Below are 24,538 nucleotides of genomic sequence, written 5' to 3' on the forward strand. Positions count from 1 at the left end.
GACAGAAACCAAGGTTAAGGTTTCAATCATGGTTCCCAGCATGGGCTGAACACACTGAAGGTGCTTGATCCTGAGGGAAGTACAGAGCCCTAGATTCAGCACATGGTTCATTCTTCATTTCATTGCATTCAGGCAATACTACAAGGGAAAATACATTTTTTATTTCCTGTGGCCTCATCGTACAGGAAAACATAGGAGTTCTGTGTGCATCTTCTCTACAACAAAAACTGGGGCTCTGCAGTAGGGTCAGAAAACTAGATCTCTTCAGAGATAGTGAGGGAGAGAAAAGAGTGTATGTTGCCTCACCCAAGCAGCAACCTACCTCTTTTGGCAACTGAAGAATGATGAAGCATCATATGGAGCTGTCATTTCAAAGGACAAGAGGAAGCATGAAGGCGGGCCAAAAGAGATGCTGGAGAAATCTCAAGTTTTTAAATACAGAGAGTTCACAAGTATTTATGCTGCTCCTCAACTGTAAATAATGCAGCTTAATAGGTTCTTTTGGTGGCATAAGCTCTAAAGTTTTATTCTAGAAAAGCCTGGGAGGATGGTAAATAGTAATACAGATAAAAAGCTTTTGTGAATCTATAAAGTCAAAGCAGCCTCTTATTTAGAAACCCTGAGAAAAAGGAAGAAAAATTAAAAAAAAAACCAAACCAAAACTAAAAAAGAAACAGGTTCAAATGCAACTTAATAGAAATAAACCCTGACAGGACAATCCAGTCCCACATGAGCTAAATACCAGAATGCTTCAAAGGCAGCCAAGACTGAGAGAAGGAAACAGTAAACGTTTCTCAAATCTTTCCCAGTGTAAGAATCTAATGTGGTGCAGGTAACTCAGACAAGAATATTATCATTCAAGCTTGGAGGCTGTAATAATATGATCAATTTTGAAAACAGCAGCTCAAAAGACAGCTCTACTTCTTCCTCATGAACCTTCCATCTTAAAATAGACAATCTTGAACTTTACCTTCTCAAACACCATCACCATCTTAACCGAGCCACTGACAAAAGAAACAAAAAGAAGAAACAACAAAAGCACAAGCTCTTTACACTACTTTTTTATCTGTGCTAGCATTCTTTACATTTTCCTCCTTTACCTGAATTTCCAGCATTTAAGTTACCCTTCTTGGCACAGTCTGAGTTCACATCTGGGATCAGGTTGCTGGTGTAAGAGATGGCAAAATCTTTAGAGCCAAGCAGCACACCATCTTTAACCAACGTGAAGAGTCCAGGACTCTAATATTGAGCAAAAGGAATCAGAATTCACTGTGATGAGAACACACTATTGCTAACAAATATGAACAAGGACATGGAGAAGTTGCTTCATGAAAAAAATTATTTCCCCTTGCCTTGCAATAGTTTTTTCAGATTCTTCTGCAGTTCCTGTTCAGTCAATAAATTTGTACAAGGGAAAACACATGTGCTTAGCACAGCCATTTTTTGCCAGCAGGCACAAAACCAGCTTGGCACCTGCTGAATAGACCACCAAGTGCAGTAGCACTTTACCGCATGGTAGCATACACAGTGCCAGCTGAGAAGAGAGACTGAGGAATAAAGCAGAAGTGATGCTGGCTAGAACAGCCTTGATAGTCAGGTAGGGCCAGTTTTATGATTTATGAGGTACAGGACCACTTTACAAACCTCACTCTCTAAGGCTTCTCTTCATTGCCTGTTCATTGAAGGAGAGACGCTGAAGCCAGCTGTTCTGTCCTCTTTCAGCTGGGTGCACGAAAGTGGCCCTTTGAGGGGCAAAACTTGTGGTCAGAAGTTTGTGTCTTGCGCATCTAGACTTCTGATAAGAATTTACCTGTACTGTTGTCACCACTGCATTAGTCCCATCCCTGCCAGCAGACAGCCCCAGAGCTAGTACATCTTCTGCTGTCTTAGCCCAGACAAAATCAGACCCAATCATCCTGAGCCATAGTCTTCATTCAGATCTACTCCCTGCACATGTTCCCAATGAAATAAATCAAGATTGAATTTGGCGCATATCAGGAGTATCCCTTTCTCTTTTCATTTTCTAATCGTGGAGACGAGGCCTTAACACAGCATCCAGCTTCAAGTAGCACAAATGCCTGGGATCCATCCTAGAACTGTTTTTCTGGTCAAACAGCATTGAGAAAAGATATTTCAGCTGAAATCACATCAACTTGTCATTTGAGAACCACTGCCTTGGTCAGAGTCCAGTTAGTCAGCTGTCGTTACTCAGCTGGTTGGTCTAGGTACATCCCCCAAACAGAGCAACCCATACATTTATACTTGCCTCAGCCTGGTGTCTACACAAGCAAGTTTGCAAGCTCTGGAGGGGTCTTATGACTCCATCACAAATAAAGGATCCCAAGACGTTCCTAATCCTTCCTCTTGCAAAATGGGCATTTCCAAATTCACTTTTCATTATATTAATTTAAGGACCTCAAGAACAAGAGAAGGCATGCTTCTGGCCCTCAAAATGTCAATTTTCCCCAGAAAGGCAGGTAGAAACACACTGAATATTTACTGGACTGGAAAATTCATCACAAGGGAGGCTTTTCCAGCACAGCTAGGCTTAGCTCTTCTTGTCATTAACTCTTCTGTGGGAAAATGCCCCAGATTTTAACTGCAACAAGGGGAAAAATAAGGCTTTTAAAAATTCATTCAAGCACACCAATGTTTCATTATACCCTTTGTAGAGCAGATGGCAAGATGAGGCTATCCCCCCTGGGCCAGCTTCAGGGAGCTAACACAAATGCTCTTCTCACTACAGATCTCAGATGATGTTGGTGTCATCATTTCACTTGGGGATTTGGGTCAAAAGGCTTTACACTCAAATCGTTTTCTTATATAGTCCAAGTGCACCCAGACTACACCCTAAGAGATAAGCAGCGGGGAGGCTAGTACACAGCACAGAGACCTCTCAGGCACTTCCAGGTCACTGATTTACACTGGCGCATTTACAGACTGAATCTTTCAAATCCAATTAAAATCTCATCTGAGCTGTCAATACAGATGTAGACTGTTTTATTTTAGTGTCTTGTAGAACATGCATTAATCCAGACCTGTGGACAAACTAGCCCTTCTAGGCAAATTCTGCATTCTGCCAGACCAATTTCTAGCCCAGGTTCTCTCACTCATAAAGCCCTTACTGCTCTCATGTTACCTGCTTACTCAGGAACTCCTACAGACATGCATCACCATCCTATCCAAGTGCTTTATAAGAATGGGCGTTACACACCACTAACCTTCTGAAAAATAGCACTTTTCTCTCCCAGCTCACTTCTCATGTAATGATGGCTAGGATACTATCATTAAATATAAGAACATCATTATGACCTATTTTCATTTCAGTGGCTTCATTTGTTTGAAACTTATATGCTAGCTACAGGCTGTCAGCACATTTAATATGTTAGAGCATAAACCAACAACTCACAGACTTCTGGGGCCAAAAATTTTTACAGATCATCATGTATACTGTCATTAAATTTTGCACCAAAAACATTATAAATCATACGGTTTAATAGACTTCCATAAGGCAGCTGTGAACTGTTTTGTCACGAGCACATGGAACACCGGTATTTGCCAGGCACAAACCAAAATGCTAAAAGCACTCTTAACAGCACCACAAACTCTCAAACTTCTCATAGAAACTGATACCCTTCTCAGTAAGCAAAAGACCAGCAGCAACTAAAACAGGTCTTTCACTATGACCGAAAGGTAAGGAAGTCAAGTTCAGGAGCAATGCACATCTGTTGTTGATGTCTTCAGGAAGGCTGGATTGAATGCTTTGACGGATCTTGGTATTGGAGAGAGGTGAACTTTGATACAGCAATTAAAGCTTTGCATGTGAAAACCAATACTTAAGCAGCATCCAGAAATAAATTGACAGCAGAGCAGATTACAGATTATACTCTTATGAGAGATAAATGTCACCAAGCAGAATTCTCCACAGGCAGTCAGTTGCACTTTCTGAGAGAAATTCTAGTAGTCTCACACAAAAGGCAAACTGACTTCAATATAGACCCGGATTTTGTAAGTTATCTCTGTAAGGAGGGATTCCTCATCTGCTACTTAGTCAGAAGCAAGTAGACCCTGCTGTTGCACACTGTATTCTTCCTGAAACAGCTGCTATTCCTACTGACTCCTTCCCACACCCCTGGCATAGAATACCGCAAGTGCTAAAATATTGTCATGGGTGCTAGGGAAGGTGTAAACAGTTAATTGAAAGAAATCCATAGCAATTTACTATGTACACAGAAAGCACCCTTGGCTGAGGAAGTCCTTGAGCTGAAAATTGTTAGAGGGTTGGAGAGTATGCCAGAAAAGACCATCCGATGGCCACATCTTATATTCTTCCCTAGGCATCTGCTTTGTGCCCCATGCTGAAATAGGAGCCTTGGCTAGGTTGTCAGACCACTGATCTGACAAACTATAATTGTCCCTATGTCTGGTATGACATACTATAGTTGCCCATATGTTAACCTCCACTTGCATACCCAAATTATAAGGTTATTTTCATTGCTATAGCACTCTGAAGCCATGGTAAAGGACAAGAGCTTACTGGGCTAATGCTATAAGTGTAATGTAGAAAGATTATTGGTAAATTCCTCTAATTCTGAGATCTAATATTTTCTGTTCTGTTCCTCATTTCTGTAGCACCACTCAGGCATATATACACTTACAGGTACCCCACTTTTTATAACCTCCAATCTCAGAGTGGTAATGAGATGGCTAATCAGCTGCATCAAATGGGCATTACCTTTTTGATGCAGACTGCAAATCAGCACAGCCTTAGGACCTCTGCCTGTGTTTTGCATGTGGGCTGAACAAGAGGGCAAAGACAGCAAAGTCATTTGATGCCAGCCATGAACAGCAAGTGTCTGCTACTGGAATCCACAACATTTACCACAAAAGCAAACAACAAAGTTCATCTGAACTAACCGTTTCCCTTCCTGTTTATGTTTGTTGCTGCAACAGCACCATTCCATGGTTCAAAGGCAGCTGGCTGATGAAACATAATTAGCACGGTCACCCAACTCTTATGCCTCATCAGCAGTATGTTACTGATCAACAGCACAGTAGAGCCCTTATTTTATAGATCTGCAAACCCTAAGATTTTCCACTGTACAGTATTATATAGCAGATTTTATCCCAAAGTTGTTAACAAGAAAATGACTGTCAGGGATTCATTCTCTAGAGAATTTAAGAGGTTCTTTCTAATATGCTCAATCCTATACCTGTGGAATTGCATACTGCTGTGAGAATAAATAAGCATATTTAAGCATTTTGTTGTACTTATATTCAGTGCCACTGTCATCCATCCTGTCATTTGTCACTTCTCTACCACCAAGGAATTGGTCGTAAAAGAATGAAAAAAACCCACAAAAAAAAAAACAAACCAAACCAAAACAAAACAAAAAAACACCACAGAAGTTTTTTCCCTATCCCTAATAATTCCCTTAACTCCTCCTTTGAAGGGAAGAATTCATCCACCCCCTAAAAGATATCAATATGCCAGCAGAAACTTACCACAAGTTCGGAGAATCTGGCATTGAGCTCTTCTGCTGGTGGGATTGGGACAGAAAACTCAAGGAATTGGAGGGGGTTATTGTCCTTGAGGTTGATTTCAGGGAGGTCGCTACCTCCAAAACAACAAAGAAACCCCAACGCATGACGATTCCTCTTCCGGGGGGCCATGATCATGGTGTATGATGCTATCTTCTGATCATGTTCTGCAGGAATAACAAAAAAAAACAAACAAAAAAAAAACAAAACAAAAAAAAAATCATTAAGTTAGAAAACAAGACTGTCATATCTGTACAGCTCTCTGCAGTTACAATTGTTATCACCGGTGTAAGAGCTTGAGGAGGACAGAAGAATCTGAGACACAAAAGAGCAAAATAAACACTCAAACTAGAGAAGGAAGCTAAGCTTTAATATGGTATTAACATGTTCTTGTACGGCACTGTAGAATCACTTCTCCCAGAGCTTCTGAAAAGGTTTTACGAACTCAGTGTGGGACTTCCCAGCAAGCAGAGTTATCAGTAATGCTCAGTAGTCAAGGTTGAATGCTACCATCATATGACAGCATTGGCCTTTCTCTCGCTACTACAGTAAAGGAACCAAAGTATCAGAAGCAAAAAGCATATACTGGAGAATTTACCCAGAATAAATGGAAGACTTCTCCAAAGGTATCCCATTTGGTCAAAATAAAATAATCAATGAAAAATGAAGCAGAAATCAATTTTCCACCACTCTGGAGCCAGACCTCCAAACACTCATGTATCCCTTTATGGCCAGGACTATCGCAGTAGGACCATTTTGTCTATCCCATTTTCAAACACACATAACTAGTTTGGGCTGCTTTATGTATCCAGGGGAGAAACTGCACAGTGCTAATGCATGCTTTCTGATTTACATTTGAACTGCCAGATGCCATCTTGACAGGACCCAGGCTTGAGGGGCTTCAGTATCAGGAGTGTAAAGGGAGGCAAAAGGAGGCCCAAAGGAGGAGCTGGGAAGTGACTGATTTCAGCACACACCGTTTGAGCAGCCCATCCAAACAGGAAGTTTCCTGCCAGCAGTTTGAAAGGAGGGATCTGTGCAGTCCACAGAGAGCCACATATTTTGCCCTTTTAAGGGACTTGTTGTTTGACAGCTCAGGGGCTTAATTGTGTTATATTTTTTTAAGGACTTTACTTTTTCACTTAATCTGCAGAATAAGCCATATCCTTAGAGAGTAAATAATTAAAGCCTGTTGTGAAGCCTGGCTGCCTGGGCAGAGGGCAGGGAGGGAGGTGGCAGGTGAACCGAACCACAGGATGCTGGATGCTGTATCAGCAGCAACACAGCTGAGCTTTGTCACCAGAGCAGCTGCTGCCCCAACCTGCCCCACAAAGCTTTGGTCTGTTTGCTTGCCAGAACAAGGCTGCTTTGAGCTCTTGTAGAGACTAAGTAGCTGTGCTAGGAAAAACACCTTTAGGACAGCAGTTGCATAGTGGGACTTAACAGACTGCACACAGCCAGAAGCTCTCCAGGGACTTCTTGTGTAGAAATCAGCATGTTCACTTAAGCGAAAAACCAAGCAAAAACCAACAAAAACAGCCCCCAAACCATCTAAACCTTGTGGCACTATGTGCTTGGCAGGAATCACCTGCCCTACTTTGTGCTGGGATTAATTTATCTGTCACCTTCTCTTACACGCTGGAAGGGCATCAGCTGCAACTCTCATGCAGTTGAAAGTGAGGTAGTAAACTGTCTTCTGGCATTCCCACTTCCCTTTGCTTTCCATGCCATATCCACAAAGGGTGGTATGTCTCAGTAGGACTTACTAGGGCAGGGTGATGCTGGCTTCAAAAGCACATTCATAAGAACACTGGATTCTCACAAGTAGATGCCAAAGGCCAGCTTAACCCTGGAACTGGTCTCTGACGCTAGTTTAGTCAGCAAAACAAAACTGGCCTCAAATCTAGGACAATGATGTGCACAGCAACCTCTGTCTTCTCTCAGTTATGGTGATTTGAGAGAGTCAGTTCTTAAAAGATTTCACAAGAGAGCCTCAGAAAAAGCTGAACTTGTCCACCACAGACCATCATCTTGCACTACTCTGTGTGCGGTGTCCTTTATGGTAATCCAGTCATGGATGAGTCCAGAACCCACTGGTTTGACAAAACCTCGGAGGGAACTCAAATCAATGAGACAAACCTGATTTATATACAATATAACTACATTTGCATCAGTTCACTCGTAACCAAGTTCTGTCCTGCTGTCCAGAGGCTTCCTCACCAACCATCAAAGGACCAGCATTCTCAGAGGTATGGACAATGAGTCCTCCTTGGACAAATTGGCTGAGATAGTGACGTGATAGAGCTATAAAATTTTCCTTTATGAGCTCAGGTCAAAACTTTCATAAGCACTCTTCCAAAAGAGGTACCTTAGCAGGAAATGAGTACTATGTGAATGGATATGAAGGCCAACATTTTCTACAGGGTAAGTACTGCCCCGGCCAGAGCACCACAGATCGCTCTGTACTGATATTTCATCACTCAGCTTTCACCTTAAGCAGGTTCACCCAAGAGGTGAACAATCAGTCTCCAGGCCTTCTTCATACATAATGCTGAAAAATACACAAGCTAATACTTGTTCCTGTGGTGTTTTTACAAAAACAGGCATCCATTCCTTGGCATCCATACTGGAGAAACTCAGCAATGCTACTCAGCTTTTACTACTCTGCATACGCACACAGAGCTCACATGAACAGTATCCTTGTATTGCCTCACTTTCACAAAGCATCATTCTACTGCACACCTCATACTCAACACTGGCATTTTCCAGGTCCAGCTATAGGCAGCATGTAGGAAAATTATACTGATACAGAGGGGTAAAATGGCACTTTTGTACTACTACAACACTGTAACAGTAGATAGGTAAGGTATCTAGGTTCTTTTAAAATAAGAACAATTGAGGACTGCTAAAGAGGAATCCAGCACAGGTATTTTAGAATTGAATCACTGGATGAATGAACGAATGATATGTCTAAGTGAGAGCACTGTCTTTCTAAGGATTAAGCCTGCCAGTCAGAGGATGCTGAGGGGCATTTACTTAAGTTCCACTGTTTATGCTATTTAAAAACTAATTAAAACTCCTTGATTTTTGTTGGTGGACACAGCTTTAAAGAAAATAAACATTTTTAATAGCTTCCAAATTCATAATCTTTTCCTTTTCTTTCTCTGACTTTTGCTTTTTCTTTGTCAAGAACCAAATCTGGGGAAAATGTGCTTCCAAAGGATGGGGTGGGGGCGGGAGGGGGCAACAACAAAGAAAGTTAAGAACAGAACATCTCTAATTTTTCTGAGTGGTAATTGATAACAAAATGGCTACCAAAAAAAAAAAAAAAAAGATGAAAATAACAAAAAATAGGGTTTTTTATTCTAATAAAAACTCTATTGCTTTTCAACTTCTTGCAAGTAAAGTGATTGTAAAAATGAAACATTATCTATTTCTATATATAACTCCAGTGAGAATCAATGGGAAATCTGTCTCTGGAGAGAATCCCACTATTACACACAACTCCCTGCCACAGCTTTTCTTAGTTGTACTGTTTTACCCTTTTGCACAACACAAGCAAGTTGCCGTCATTTTAACAGCTAACCACACACCCGCTCCTCAGAGCAATCCCCCTCCCACTTCCCAGCTCCATCTGTGGTTCGGCTCAGGTCAGGAGTCACAGTCTGGAACTTTGCCCAAGGTCTAATTATAACAACGTCCTCTTCCTCTGGCAGGGTGTACGTGTTCATTTTTAAACCATTTGGCCCAGCGACCAAACATAATTAAGCTAATGCAATTTTTCCAAGTCTTATCAGAAGCTTTAGCCATATGGGATGGGATCCATGCTAACTGCGCACGAGGACTCTCCTTCAGTTGCAGGTTCTAAATTGCTTATTCAGTCTCACTCTTTTCTTCATTCTCATCTCAGAAATTATAATTTTCATGCAAACATATCCTAAATAAACAACATTCCACAAACAATAAGACACCTGAAACAACTGCTATGCCAGCAGCTCTCCTGTACAAGAGAGCTGATTATTACAGTTTCCACATCACTATGCTGTCCTTCACCACAGTGAACAGCCAGAGCACAACTGTAACTAAATAGAGAAAATTACTTTTGTATCATCACCTTTGAAAAAAACAGAAGAGAGAGAACTCTGTGGGTTAACTAAACACACACAGTCCTGCAAAACCAGTTTAAAACATAAGGAAGCATTAATGTAAAACACTGATGCGCTCACTTCTAGAGCTGAATCTCCACTGATCATCAACAGACACAGAATGTCAGTGAACGTAGCTGCAGCTCTCACCTGAGTGGGGGGCATAGGATTATTAAATGTATGATATGAAACACTGACCACACTGGTTTATGCTAACAGGAGAGTAAACAAAATAAATTAAGAGCTGAATCTCCACTGATCATCAACAGACACAGAATGTCAGTGAACGTAGCTGCAGCTCTCACCTGAGTGGGGGGCATAGGATTATTAAATGTATGATATGAAACACTGACCACACTGGTTTATGCTAACAGGAGAGTAAACAAAATAAATTACTTTAATTTCCCCATAAATCTCTATCTTTCTCTATGACAGGATAAAATGTATAATTGTGTTATCACAGAAGTAGAAAGAAACCTGAATTTGGAGTGGTTTGGAACATAAAACAACTCACCCCTCACCCCCAAATCCAAGTTGATCTCTATGCTATTCAACTATTAAATAATAAAACACCAAAACTTCACGGTATTATAATAGGTACCTTCATCGTCACTTACTGATGATGAAATGGAGAAAATATGCTCAAAACTGTCAAATTATATCCATTGAGTAAAGCTGAAGAGCTCCATACTGATCCTATGCTCAGTTCCCTGGACCACATTGCTTTTCCAGTAAACAGATGGAGAAACTATGAGCTTCATGGCATGTTCCAATTACCATGGGAATTTTCCATGTATATCACATGTAATGTCACGGATGTCAGATGCAATAAGGCAATTGCAGAATGGGGGATGGGGAAAGGGAGTAGGCAAGCAATACATCTGTTGCATCTGCAGTAATAACTCAGCTCCTTGGTTCGGATTTGTCACCATATTAAGAAGTTTCCTGGTCTCCAGGGCACAAAACAGCAACAAAATAACCAACTATTTAAAATCCACAGAGTTAAAACCTCTCTTTCAGGAAGGAGGGTTATCCTTCCTGAAGAGCACATCTGCCTACTATGTTGGACAGGAAGGCATCAGACCCAAAATGGATCAACAGATCATGGGAAAGAAAACTGTGGAAAATGAGTGGGGGCCTTATGCACTGATGGCCACTCAGTCCCAGCGAGCCACGTCCCACACTTAACGGTTCCACCAGAGGAGAGAGCTCAGCTTGAAACGCACGGTGCGTTCTGAAGTCAGCTCATGGATTTTTCCCCTCCCACAACACATCAAAACAAGGATGCAGATCTCAAGTTGGCATAAGGGCTTCGCAAGCCAGCCCAGGCACTCAGCTCTGGTCTGTTTTACACACCATCCCATCAAAGCTGAGACGGTTGAGAACTTCAAAGCATTCCACAGACTTAAAGATTGTCTCCTGCTATATACATAGTATTATACCTTATTAATACTTAAATGAATAAAAATTAAATAATTTGCCTAGGAATTATATCCTAAGAGAAAAGGCAAGGGCTGTTTGAAGACTGTCAGGTGTAACTATATCCATGATCCTACTTAGTGCAACATATCTGTCAAAAATATGTTTAATACTTTAAGGATGCTCAGGACGTGCTGGATGGCTAATGATCACTAATGTCATTCTATTAATGGCCACAAATCCAATACCTCTCACCTGATACCTGTTTATCAACAAAAAATAAAGCTAAAGAACTGTAAAAGATCCTTCCTTTCTGAAAGATTAATTTGCAACACTTTCTCTGTCTTTACCAGAGAATGAGGGGGAAAAAACTCTACAAAAAAAAAAAAAAAAAAAAGACAAAACCAAAAATCAAACAACAAAACAAAACAGAAAAAAGATAACAGCAGGTTCCTCATGTTTCTCCCAATCCATTTGTCTATCCAAACTGTATCCATAGAAAGACAATTTAAAGGAACAGTCAAATCAAGATTCAAAATACAACGTGGAGAGAGCAACAAAGCAGTTAGGGTCCATATCATAAATCTGGCTAGTAACCTTTCATTATTTCTTTACACCTCTTTTTCCACCTTTTAATCAAGTACACATCAATAATTTTCTATACCTGACTGAGCTGACCAAGCAACCCATTCATTCTTTTACCTGCTAAGAAGTTATTTTATTTTCACAAATGTATTATTTTACTATAACTCTGACTCCATGCAAAAATTTGCAGAGTCTAAACTAATCTGTCCTTCTAGACACCAAAAACTGAGTCTTAATTATAGTCTTGCATCTCATTCAGATGCAAGTAAATCTACACATTGTTAACATTTCTGAATGGCTATATGATCACAGCAGCTTAAACTGCAAACAAAACAATTAAAATTCACAACTTAAATATTTATCTAGAATACGTATACCCTGCATCTCCTCAGTGTCTAAGCACACAAGATATTTGGCTAAGAGGGAAGGCAGAGATGTCCTACTAGGAAGCAACTTTGGAGGCAGGAATACATTTTGCTTAGTGCTTATTGTACCCCAGGTTCCCATCCTAATTTATTAATTCCACACTTAAGCAAGCTTGCTAACAATCGAAACCACCACAGTGGTGGATCTAACGGGATTGAACATTCCCTAAAAATAAGCAAGTTTTCTGGTTTGAGTTCGGTAGTCTGGAGTCCTGTCTTTCTTTCCTTGCCCCCTTCCTCTTATTACCTCTGAGTTTTCTGCTGTTGCAGCACTGCAGTTTCAGTAACATCTACAGATACCCTTCATTTCCTTCTCAATCAGAAAGTCTGGACTGCTACCAAGATCAATTTTCCTGTCTTCCTCACTATGAACCACATTTGTTCCATTCATATGTCTCACTAAAGATTACCCCTATTCCCTTCTATTAAAAAAAAAAAGCAAAAAAAAAGCAAGCTTCTCCTTCAGGCAGGGAAGAGCAACACTTTCCAGTTTTAGCCTTAGTTTTCTCTTTCCTTCTTTTCTATCAGCTTTGATTTTATTCTTTTTTATTCTTTACTTTTTTTTCCACTGTTCCATTGCAATATCCTCACTTTCTTTCATGACAACTCTTGAGACTTGGAATGGCTTCTAGTAGCCAACTTCCTATACCTCAAACTGCAAAACTACTCTTTTTTTTAAAGTAGATGTTAAAGAAGAAAACAAATTCTGAAAAAGACACCTACTGCATTACTGCATGACAAGATGTAAAGGTTGCTCCACACTTTGTGTATGTTTTATTTTTGTTGTATTATATTCCACCAGTATGTTTTATTTTTGTTGTATTGTACTCCATTGTACTAGCTGTGGCATTGAAGTTGTAGGTTCTCCTGTGTAGGGTCTTAGCTGCCTGCTTAAATCAGTTACTGTACAGTGCCAAATAGACTTATGGTACTATACAAATAGTAATAAAAACAGCAGGTCAGTAAAAAGTAGTCACCCAGCTGGAATCTGGCCAGGACACGACAGTTCACACCCCAGTAATGATCCTGCTGTAGAGGTAGCATTTAGCAGTGTCCACAAATCCAGCGTGGATAAATTTATGCTTTATGAAATAATGGAATTTATGCAATGATTTACCCTACACCACAGCATTATCTTCACTAGATGGGTTGGTTTGTTATGTCATTCTTCTTCTTCAAATCACTGTGATTGTAAGAGCCTGTGGGAAATACGCTACATAAAAGCAAACATGGGGGAAAAGAAATCCCACAATCCCGACAGATACCACCCCAGGACCCAGTCATAACTGAGGGGAAGACCATCCAGCAGAAAGCCTTTTCAAACACTCTCTACAATCCCCAGATTTCACTTGAAAGAATTCAGGTGTTAAAACTGCTATTTTTAGGACTTGCCAAATATATACTGTAATCTCAAGGTCATGAATTCAGGACAACTACAATCCAAGTTGTGTCCTTCAGAGCAGGTCTGAACTGCCCTTACTGCAAGCTGTGGATCTAGGCAGCAGAGCCCAGGCTAGACTCTTAACTTTCTTTACTTTCTTTTGGTGGCGGGTCCAACACTGTGATGCAGTTTCACAGGAGAGCGCCTTGGAAGCTGTAGTGTGAGATGAAGCCTTTATTCAATATAAGAAACCATAGACTGAAGATTAAATAGAAAATGATCACATCAGTCAAACAGGCATACACATTGACAGCCAGTACCAGCACACTGATGTTTCAGTTCTAATGCAGAAGATTATTTACGGAAGATGAAGTCCTGTGCCTTTTAAAGGTCTTATGGTATGAAATGCCTTTAATGTCACTGGTTTCAAATGGGCCCTAATCAGTAATGTCTGTCAGTTCTATTCATAAGACTAGCTTCCAATGATGAAACATCCACACTCCAGAGACAAATCTTTGATCACCTCAAGAAAGAAGCCAAGGATAGAGTGATTTGAAGAACAAGCTGCCCCAACTCAACCCTCTACACCAAAAGACAAGGAATACTGGTAGGGCAGATTAGTACTAAAGCTTGGTCTAGGAAGTTGAAATCTCCCCAATATTTCTACTGGGAAGAGTGTGGTTTAGGTACAAGGGATGTCAATTTAGAGTTTCCCAGCAGCACCAAGAACTGCCGTGTTCAGAAGAATGAACACATAAAAACCCCATTACTAAGAGCGTCCTTGTCTTGTTTCAGTCATTGTAATTTTTCCATTCTGTCATTGCCCAATTATTTCCAGACATGATGTAACTATTTTGCCAGGGGATTTGAGAGTCAAAATGTTGCTGCTGTTGTCATCGTTATCCTGGGTGCCTGAATTTTCCAGACAAAATAAGCAGCTGAGGGCATTAGAGTGCCTCTGCTGAGAGAGAAATAATCTGTAAGAATGGCCAGTGGGCTCCAAGAAAAACAAACAAATGGTAAAGGCCCAATTACATCTTCCCAAACTCCAGTTCATTTCCATGTGAAATGCTGTTTTCTTATTCAGACAATTAGTAGAATAATGTTTCATCTGTTGTCCGATGTCACCACAGCATACCAAAATTGATTTCCATTCTAACACAGCATTCAGGGCTACTACAGGACATTAAAGCTCAACTTGACTGGAAATATACCTTGGTTATAACCATTGGAATCCAGCCACAGGTGTAAGTGCACAAGTGCTGTCTTCGCTATTGACCAGCAAATCAATTACCTGCACTAGTAAAATTTTCCTGAAGTTTTCTCATCCAAAGAAGCAACTCAGTCTTTATAGCAAATGGATACAACTGGGGAAAAATCCAACACAGACGACACTTGAACTTTCACCTGGTTTTTGCAGATGGCACTGAATCTCTTCAAAATCAGTGTTCATCAATGCCACCTGGGAAAGCCAGGTTCCAGACTGCAGATCTGCCACCTTCCTACTTAGTGCCCCAGCCAAAGTACAGTATATTTTTACATGTCACTCTAAACGTGTAAATAATAAACATGGTAGTCCTCAGTTCTGTTCCATATACTGAAAAGTCACTGATGGGGATGATAGTTAAAAGGCTTCTTTAGTGAGTCACTGACTGGAAGAAACAGTCAGTAGATGCATCACAAAGGGAACAGGTCTTGTGATTTTGATGCTCTCTCCATCTTAGGGATGGTTTCCGTAGGTCAAGGCACAGACAGGGTCAAAGTGTCATTGATTTTATATACTTATTTTTTAAGCTGTTCAGATTCCAGAGTTGTCAATTTGGCACCAAAAATAAATTCACTCTAGAAAATGAAGTTAAGAAAAGGTCATATGCAGCATCTTATTCCAGCATTTTTATTTTTGTTCAACATTCTGACAAGGAATACTCCGGGTTCAATGCCCTGAAACCTCAACATTACGCAAGTAGGTTTGAACTCCAAGCCAGCAGCTTGGTGAAACTGTTGAACTTTTAACCTAACGTGTCTTCATGAAGAATGGATATTTGGCAAGAGTTCTGCTCAATGATTTTGGGTTGTTTTCTCTGTGTATTTTTAAGTGGCATCCAGATAAAATATATTCTCTGGCTGCTGTAATATTTACAGGAGGAGACTTTACACCAACACCAAAAGCTGATTTCAGAGCCATGACTTACTGCTTTAGGTTTTGGGGCTGCGAAGTGTTTCATGACATTAAGGTGAACAAGACCTCATCTATCTTTAAGTTAAAGTCCACAGAGCTGATGCTCTGAGTGACACAGGTAGCAATCAATTAAGATCTGAAAAGAAAGCGCTACCTAAAATCAGCCACCTTCCTTGCATGGTCAATGAGTGCTTTGCTTTTGGCCAATAGAAGTATGTCACAAAGAGTGCAGTAAAAGAAGGGACAGGGAGAACCTGGCTAAATCACCCACATGGGAGGATCTTCTCTACACAGAGATGCATATCCATGTGATCTAGAGCACATGGTAAACGAGGGTGTTGTGCCTGTGCCAAATCAGTAGCAACTCTATTCTACTGCCTTCTCCAGGCTGCTGATAGCTATTTCTAGTCTCCTGGATTCTCATGGCAAGAGGTCATGCCCATGTTAAGGCCTTTTACTGTTCATGATTAAGAAAATTTTAAGTACTGAAGTGTTCCTAGAACTGGAACTGACCAACACACTGCTCTTCCCCAAGGATAAGACACGTGCTTAAATGTATGCTCAGATACCCAAAGAAAACTGCAGAGAAGCTGCATACAGAGGACGCTTGGGTAGTCAACTCCAGACTTCTAAGAATCTACAGCAAGTCAATAGCCTGTCTGAAGATACAGCAAGTTCTTTCAGCTTCTGAGCCCAAACTACTTGCATCTTGTTGACAAAGATTTGAACACACTCCACAGAAAACCAGACTGCAGTATAAAATTCCCTCAGCTCCCCACCACTGGTGGGGAAAAAAAAAAAAAAAAGACAAGAAAATCAACCCTGCTTCTAAACAGCCACTTGATCTGGGTACATAGTCCTTAGATGTGATTCAGAAGAAGGCTCATTGTATACAAATACAACAGAAGTCTACCCTCTATTAGAGAATGAACTTCCTTTTTATCCCCTTAGGGCTGCAAATATCCAGTGATGTATGTCTTTGCAGAACATGTACCAATATCACTCCTTATTGTGTCTAGTTCTGTACAGCACAGATTTATTTGGTAGATTGTACAAGGTTTTATCCAAATCATCACCTGCTGCAGTTTGTTTTGTCACACTCTTTGGAAGCATATTTAAAACCTACTTAAATCATTAATTTTTCTTGCATCTTAAATCTTAAATTTATGGATGGAATACACAGATAAAGGCAGTAATCAGTCATACATTGCCTCCTCCAAGTTCAGGTCTTGGCTCTGCTGCCCTGGTCAGGAAGGGACATTTAGAAGATAAATACATACTATGCAAGAATATCTCCCATTTCAATAAAGACTGAAATTGCCATTATCCACACTGTCTATTTGTTGTAAAGAAGACAGCCAACAAGTACCAAAATCTTTCCAGTAACAAGAAGTAGCAGCAGTATTTGACCCTCCCCATGCCCAGAAACCCATTTGAAGAAAGCAGTGCTCTCAGTTTTTTCACAACACATTACATCTACCACTCGGCAAAATAAGTGGGAACTGCAAAATGTCAGAAACTCTGAAATATGAAGACCAACTATGTATTTGGACTGGGTCGCAAATCCAAGCAGAAATACATTATATATAACCCAACAATTTGCATGCAAGCTGCCAGCCTATCACTAATTTTTAACTATTGGCTGTTAGACCAGTAAATATGAGATGAAAATAGCACTAACACTACTGAATCCCCATGTTTTTGTTTTTGTTTTTTTTTCCCCCCACAGTCATTCATATTATGAGCAAATGGTCCGCCACACGACAGTGGTGCCTGGCAATGCTTAAAACAGAGAAAATTGTACAGAGAAGTGGATACATCTCCGAATCTCTGAAAAGAAGATAAACTAGCAGATGTATAATGCAAACACTGAGCCCACACCACTGAGAGACTCTTCAGGATGACCTCTTCACTCATGCTTGTTCTGTCTACCCGAACATCAGTCAAACACAGCCTGTAAGAAACATGGCTACTGCCCAAGAAATGTTCTTAGTGCTGGGTTTACAGTGTTATCAGCTATTAATCACAAAAAGCTCCACTGGGATAACACCAGAATTAAACAAATTAAGCAATTCAAGTCTAGAGAGGGGAGTTGGTGTAGGAAGTAGTTTTAAGGAACATTATTCTGTTTCCAAGAAAAAAATGGTTTAGACAGGGGCGAGTCTACAAGGTCTTAGAATATCCTGTTCATGCTGAGATTTCAAACATGCAAAAATTTTCTACATTTTTAAGAGGTCATGCATGATAAGGAAACAATTCACCTCCTACAGGGCCTACTATTATCAGCATTAACTCTCCTTAATTCCCAGAGCACATTTCATATCCATATCAATATAGCAAGACACACTTCCAGCATCTACTGAAATACTACTACAGTAAGTTTCTCTCCATTTAAATTGCAATAGTATGACTACATGGGAAAGAGTTCTCAATCATCAAATCACAGCACAATGACCACCAAATCACCTGTTCCCCAGAAAACTGCTGCTCATAGAACAAATGCCCTTCAAGAAGGTGATTTTCACAGCACCTCAGAAACCTCAGGATGAAACATAACATTGCCCAAATGAAAACAAAACAAAACTTCAGTACTGGGACTGGATCCACCTTGGGAAGCAGTTTTGTCTTGTTCATTTAATAGAGAGAAACCAACACTGACCATATCTTGGAAACTAGTTCTCTCTGCCCCTTCTAACTGATCACTCTGGACCAAAGAAAGCATTTCTCTAAGTTGAAGGCATATCTCTAAGGATCAAAATTCGAGCTTGAGTTACTAAATAACTGAATAGACGGAAACGACTTATCATAGAAATAGAGCAAAGGGCAAGAGGAAAAATCAGTTTTCTTGCTGGAAGGATGTTGTGCTCTGTGGGAATGCTGTAGCAAGTCTCGTGCTGTGGAAGGACCTTGGTGTGGAAGTAATTTCAGTGGGTCAACCAGCCAATAGTTCATTCAAGAAGATAAATCCATGCCCTTGTATTCAGTTCTTCAAATATTTAGGCTGAGGTCACTCCAGAGGAAATATCTTTCTTATCAGATATTTAGGGTCTTATATTCTGTAAACCAAATTATTTCAGACCTTTTCCAGGGAATCCCCCCAAAATTGTATTTAAGTAGGCATAGTCAGCAGGTAAAAAAAAAAAAAAAAAAAAAAAATATAGAAAGAGAAGCATTTTGTCCTTCTCTTCAGAAAGATATTGGAAGGTATACTCAAAATTCTGTTCATTTTATTAAGGCAGTAGTTTCAGGGCAAACATAGTATTGAAATCAGGTTATAGAGATTTTACAGGAGCCTTTCAATCCTCAGAGAAGTGAACAACATACATTGCCTGTATAGTTTTCTCTCCATGGGTATAACAGACTCCTATTAATTCCTATGAAAGCACGTAACCTCATGGAACAACAGACCAACTCTTCCAAGCAGAACTCAGACTCAGTTCACTTCTGATGAAATGTCCCTCACTGGATTTGTGCCAAATGGGCACCTAGGATTTATTTTTTTTTTAGTCCCCCAAATATTTAATTTTCTCCATAGACGTTTTGAGCTGATTTTAGCAAAGTCAAAAGTAGAGCATCCAAATCATCATTTCCTGACTCCTGGGGAATATATTCCAAGTCATATACACACTTCAGTAGGGACCAGTACGAATGACTTTTCAACTGCATTCACTCATGCAATTCCTATCATTAAAAAAGGGAAAAAAAAAAAAATCCAATAGTGCTAGGAGCAGAGTTGACTCTTCTTTTCATAACTGAGATTTAAAATGAATGGTTACGTTGAAGATAAAATGCCTTTTCATTTGGGCTGTAAAACTGTTTTGTTTACTCCAAGAAGCAGGCAACACAGTGAGGCAGAAAGCTAAATCTAAATTGGAGGTAATACCTCACACTGGAACAAAAAAGTGTATATGTACTTGGTTAGTGTTGCATAAATCTCTTGCCAGACTGGATGTACTCAAAAAAGGTTTAGTTTTCAACCTTAATCCTAACTCCATAGAAGTCTGACTACAGATTCAGAAAAGCAACATATGCTGTATGTCAGTAGTAGATTTATGCTTCAGCTACACTTCCATGCTGCCCCTTAAACTTTCCTTGCACAAGAACACTCTTCAGTGTTTCTTATAACAGCTTAACCAGCTTGCCAGAAATTAAAGGAGGGCAGAGTCATCACTGCTTCTGACACAACTAAGCAGAAGCTGCTCTCAAGGTGTGCAGAAAGTCAAAGCTTCCCTTTCTCTCTGGGCCCTGAGCAGAGCCTCTGCACATTTACCAGCCACCGTCGGAGTGGAGTTGTGCATCATGGACCGCACTGTAACAACCTTCAGCTCTCTCCATCCTGCATCCTCATCACCACCTCCAGCAAAGATCTAGATGTAATTTGCTCACTGTTCCTCCTTACCCATAGAGTTTCATTGCATCACAGAGCAGCAGTAGATAAGCAGCTCTCACTCTGGAGAGGATAACTAACATGAGACATATGGGAAAATTGACTTTAGATGCACTTTTTCCCCCAATGATTGAAGAACTTGTTAGGATATGCCAGTGTTCTGCAAATCTCTTAGCTGTTTTCAAAGGAACTGGTATTGGGACCAGTGCTGCTTAACATCTTTGTTGGATGTTCATCCTGCACGTGGGTCAGGGAAATCCCAAGCACAAATACAGGCTGGGCCATGAGTGGATTGAGAGCAGCCCTGTGGAAAAGGACTTGGGGGTAGTGGTGGATGGAAAACTGACTCCAAGCCAGCAATGTGCGCTCACAGCCCAGAAAGCCAACAGTGTCCTGGGCTGCATTAAGTATGTCTAGCAGGTTGAGGGAGGGATTCTTTCCCTCTGCTCTTGTGAGATCCTACCTGGAGTGCTGTGTGCAGCTCTTAGGCCCCCAACATAAGGAGGACATGGAACTGCTCAAGCAGGTCCAGAGGAGGGCCATGAAGATGACTGGGGGGCTGGAGCACCTCCCTTATGAGGACAGGCTGAGAGAGTTGGGGCTGTTCAGACTAGAGAAGAGAAAGCTCTGAGGAGACCTCACAGCAGCCTTCCAGTACTTAAAGGGGCCCTACAGGAAAGATGGAGATAGACACTTTATGAGGGAGTGTAGTGATAGGACAAGGGGTAATGGCTTTAAACTGAAAGACGGCAGATTCAGATTAGATATAAGGAAGAAATTATTTACTGTGCGGGTGGTGAGACACTGGCACAGGTTGCCCAGAGCAGCTGTGGCTGCCCCCTCCTTGGAAGTGTTCATGGCCAGGTTGGACGGGACTTTGAACAACCTGGTCTAGTGGAAGGTGTCCCTGCCCATGGCAGGGGGGTTAGAAGTAGATGATCTTCAAGGTCCCTTCCAACGCAAACAATTCCATGATTCTTTGATTTTTATATTCTTTTCTTACTTCTATTTACAAATTATCTTCACCGGCTACAGCTTTGGATCCCAAACAAAACGCTTCTACCATTTCTGAGACAACACCATGGAAATAAGCTAATATCAGCACAATGACATTCAGGAGCTGTTCAACAACCACACAAGCTGTTCAGCATCAGCCATTCTCAAATAACATACATGCATTCACAACCCAAGGCACTGTCAGACAGCTGGTCAATAGTAAAGCAATGTCTTCCTGTTCCGTTGGTCAGTTAAGCTCCCACAAGTAACTCATGAATAAACATGTTAAAAATGGATAATAGGTTCGGATGGCCGAACGTATACTTTAAGCTCAACTATTGAAATATGAGTCAAAATTCTAGGCTTCTTTCACTGCTTTGGTCATATATCCCTGGTTTTCAGTGCAAGGTGTTTATACACAGTACATGTTTCCAGGCTCACAAAACCAAACACACCCACACTAATGCAGTTCTAAAAGAGAAAACTAGATGACTTTCATGCAAGTTTTCCTTCTTTCCGTATCTGAAAATAATGAAATAGCCTCAGCCCAAACTTCGACCCCCTCTTTCAAACTCCACTGACTGCCACTGTAGCAAATACTCTACCTTAGCTCAAGCTTTCTGTTCCCTCTAGATAAAACAAAACTAAAAGGATTTGTAACCCATCTCAGAAATCTGCTAGAATGAATTCTCTTCCACTGTCTTTATTAGAACATTGAGAGCACAAGTTCTTTTCAACACCTCTTTTTAGAAGGCCTAAGACAAAACTTTACTATGGTCCACATATATACATCTATCTCATTCCCTTGTTCTCATTCTCAACACCAGACAGACCCAAAAACCCACAATGTTTTGATAAACACACCAAAAGTAGCTGGGGACATAAGTATGAAAACATGTATGGCAAGTTTATTTTATGCTGGGTTGTTTTATGGCTCTCCTCCAGCATTTTGGAGGCACTGCCCCACTAGGGTCACAGTGCTAAAATTTTCCTTAAACAAGTCCCACTCGAAGGTCCAGGCCTCTTTTTCTCTCACCTTACCACCTGCATCCCAACATTTTGGAAAGAAAATGGAATTTATGCAGTGCAGAAAAGAATAATGATATGTATGTACATCCCTCTGTACTTAGCCCTCTCCTAGCTTGGCTGTGCTATGCCACACCTTCCTTCACCAAGGCAGTTCCCCAAGCACTATGTGGGGAGGGGATCTGTACAAAGCTGCAAAAGTGACTAACTGCTTTGGCTCATCAGATCCAAAAGTTGGTGGGGATGAAACGAGTTTTGAAACAAGCTCAGCAGAATAGCTGGAACATCTTGGCCCCCTCAAAGCCTGAGTGAGATGAGACAAAGGTCAGGGTTCCCTCAAGTATTACATCCCACAATGACTTTACACACAGAGCCCCATCTCACGAGGCTCCAATGACCCATTTTATTCTTCAATCTGTATTTTTCCATTAAGAGGACATTAGACTCCAAAATCACATGTTTTATTCTGTCCATCTCTAAAAGGTAGAAAAAGTTACAAGTCCACATTATTTCAGCAGGCAGTAGAGGTTAATCTATATGAAATATATGGAAGAAAAGGAGGGTGGGGTGATGATCATAATGGTTGAAGGGAAGACAAGAATGAAAATGTTGCCTTCAGCCTCACTGAAGAAAATTTATACATCTTTCTCAATGAATAATGCTTCTCTTATGCACTTACAGAGTTTTCAGTCTTTGCAAACACTGCAGTGTAAAACGGAAAACAAACAATCCCCAGATTAACAAGAAAGATCTGACAGGTTTTCTTTAAGAGGCAGACTGACCAACTCTTGGAGCAGGTAACAGTGGGGTGAGCCATGATGCACCTTTCATTCAGAAGTTGATAAACAAGTTCTGAGCAACTGGTAGAGGGAGAGGAAAAGAGAGAAAGAAAAGGAAAGTGTGACATGATGAGTCAAAATTTCCCCTTTAAGAAAGAGGTATAGTTTTGGTCTACAAGGGGTGTTTAAAGTGGACATTTATAAGCAACTGGTACTACCAAGAAACTTTTCCAGAGAAGGCCCAACATCCTGGCCCCAGAAGCCACACGCTGAAAATTTTCACATGGTCAAAAGCCAAAAGAAACACACCACACACCTTGTGGAGCTGAGGAAAGGGAAAGCTCTAGGAAGTGGTTCATAAGCTGGATGTAACAATAAATCCTCATGACTCCTGGTGTTGCTCTTGAGATAAGGCTGGGCCAGGCAGGTAGCCAGCACTTAAGAAATTGCTGCAATATTGATCTCAGCAGTTGAGGTTGGAAAGGGCCTCTTAAGACTTTCTAGTCCAGCCCCCCTGCTCAAGCAGGTTCAGCTAGGGCAAGCTGCCCAGGATCGTGTCAATTCGGCTTCTGAGTATTTCCAAGTATGGAGTCATAACTTCTCTGGGCAACCTGTACCAGTGTTCATCCACCCTCACTGTGAAAGAGTTTCTTGTGCTCAGATGGAATTCCCTGTGCTTCAATTTATGCTAATTGGCTATCATCCTGTCACTCGGCACCACTGAAAAGAGTGCACCTTTCTTAAGGAAAGGGAGTCAAATTTCTAAAAAGTCTTCTTACTTTTTAAGGCAAAGCCCCTGCTCTGTGTAAGCATTTAAGGGACTTCTGTGTACAGATCTAGATTGGTTGCATAACAAGAGAACATTGCAGAAATTCTCTTGAGTCAACATCTGCGAGTGACAGACAAGAACAAGCTGCAAAACAAAGATCCATGCATTGAAGAGGTATGTTAGAAATAAAAACACCATTATATTTTCCCAAAAATCAAACTCATTATAGGTTCTCACAACACAAAAATTCACAGACAGGGTGTTAATCAGCCAAAAAAAAGACTGTATTTGTAGAAGCTTAATAGTCACAGATTGTTACTCTACTGCATTAGGCACCCTTTCTCAAAATCAAATGTTAATGACAACACAATTTTTCATTAACATTAGAAGTTGGTATTAAATTGTCTGGGGAATCATAACAGAAGCAGCCTTAAAGAAAAACTCTTGACTGGTAATGCTTATCAAACTTCATTAATGGCAAAACTGTCATTAAACGCTGCAGTTCCTCAGAGGATTTAACAAATAGAAGCAGGCTTAAAGAATAACTATTAACTGGCAACACTTATCAAACTACTGTTTTCCAGTTCTAGTACCATCCACAGCATAGACACTGTCCCTGCATTAACACAGTTAGTGACAGTGACAAACAGTGGACTTGTATGTCTACTGGTTCCCATACCAGGTAAGGTATTACCATTGCTATTGCACTGGCTTGCTCCAAGACATTCATTCCCTAGACATGCTAGTCTACAGTCTCATTACTTCACTGCTTGGGAATAAGTCTTCATAACTGGAGATGATCCAAACTTAAAAACCCCTTGGGTTTGGATTTGAATTCTCCAGAAGTTTAAGGCTTTGCAGAATTTTTCCCTTTGTATGGCTCAGCTGCTTGCGCTGAAGTCAGTG

At 40.7% G+C, this 24,538-nt stretch overlaps 1 protein-coding gene across 4 annotated transcripts in view; it reads right to left on the reverse strand.

Moving 5' to 3' along the window:
* Positions 1 to 24,538, reverse strand: part of DAAM2 (dishevelled associated activator of morphogenesis 2) — a 228,943-nt gene that overhangs the window by 120,170 nt on the left and 84,235 nt on the right. For all 4 annotated transcript variants that reach the window (XM_042789299.1, XM_042789298.1, XM_042789300.1 and 1 more), the window contains one exon: positions 5,506 to 5,708. In XM_042789299.1, the coding sequence (XP_042645233.1) occupies positions 5,506 to 5,708 (203 nt within the window). The remainder of the gene's footprint in view (positions 1 to 5,505; positions 5,709 to 24,538) is intronic.

Source organism: Tyto alba, unplaced genomic scaffold (assembly GCF_018691265.1).
Source record: "Tyto alba isolate M040663 unplaced genomic scaffold, T.alba_DEE_v4.0 Super-Scaffold_16, whole genome shotgun sequence".
NCBI classification, from domain to species: Eukaryota; Metazoa; Chordata; class Aves; order Strigiformes; family Tytonidae; genus Tyto; species Tyto alba.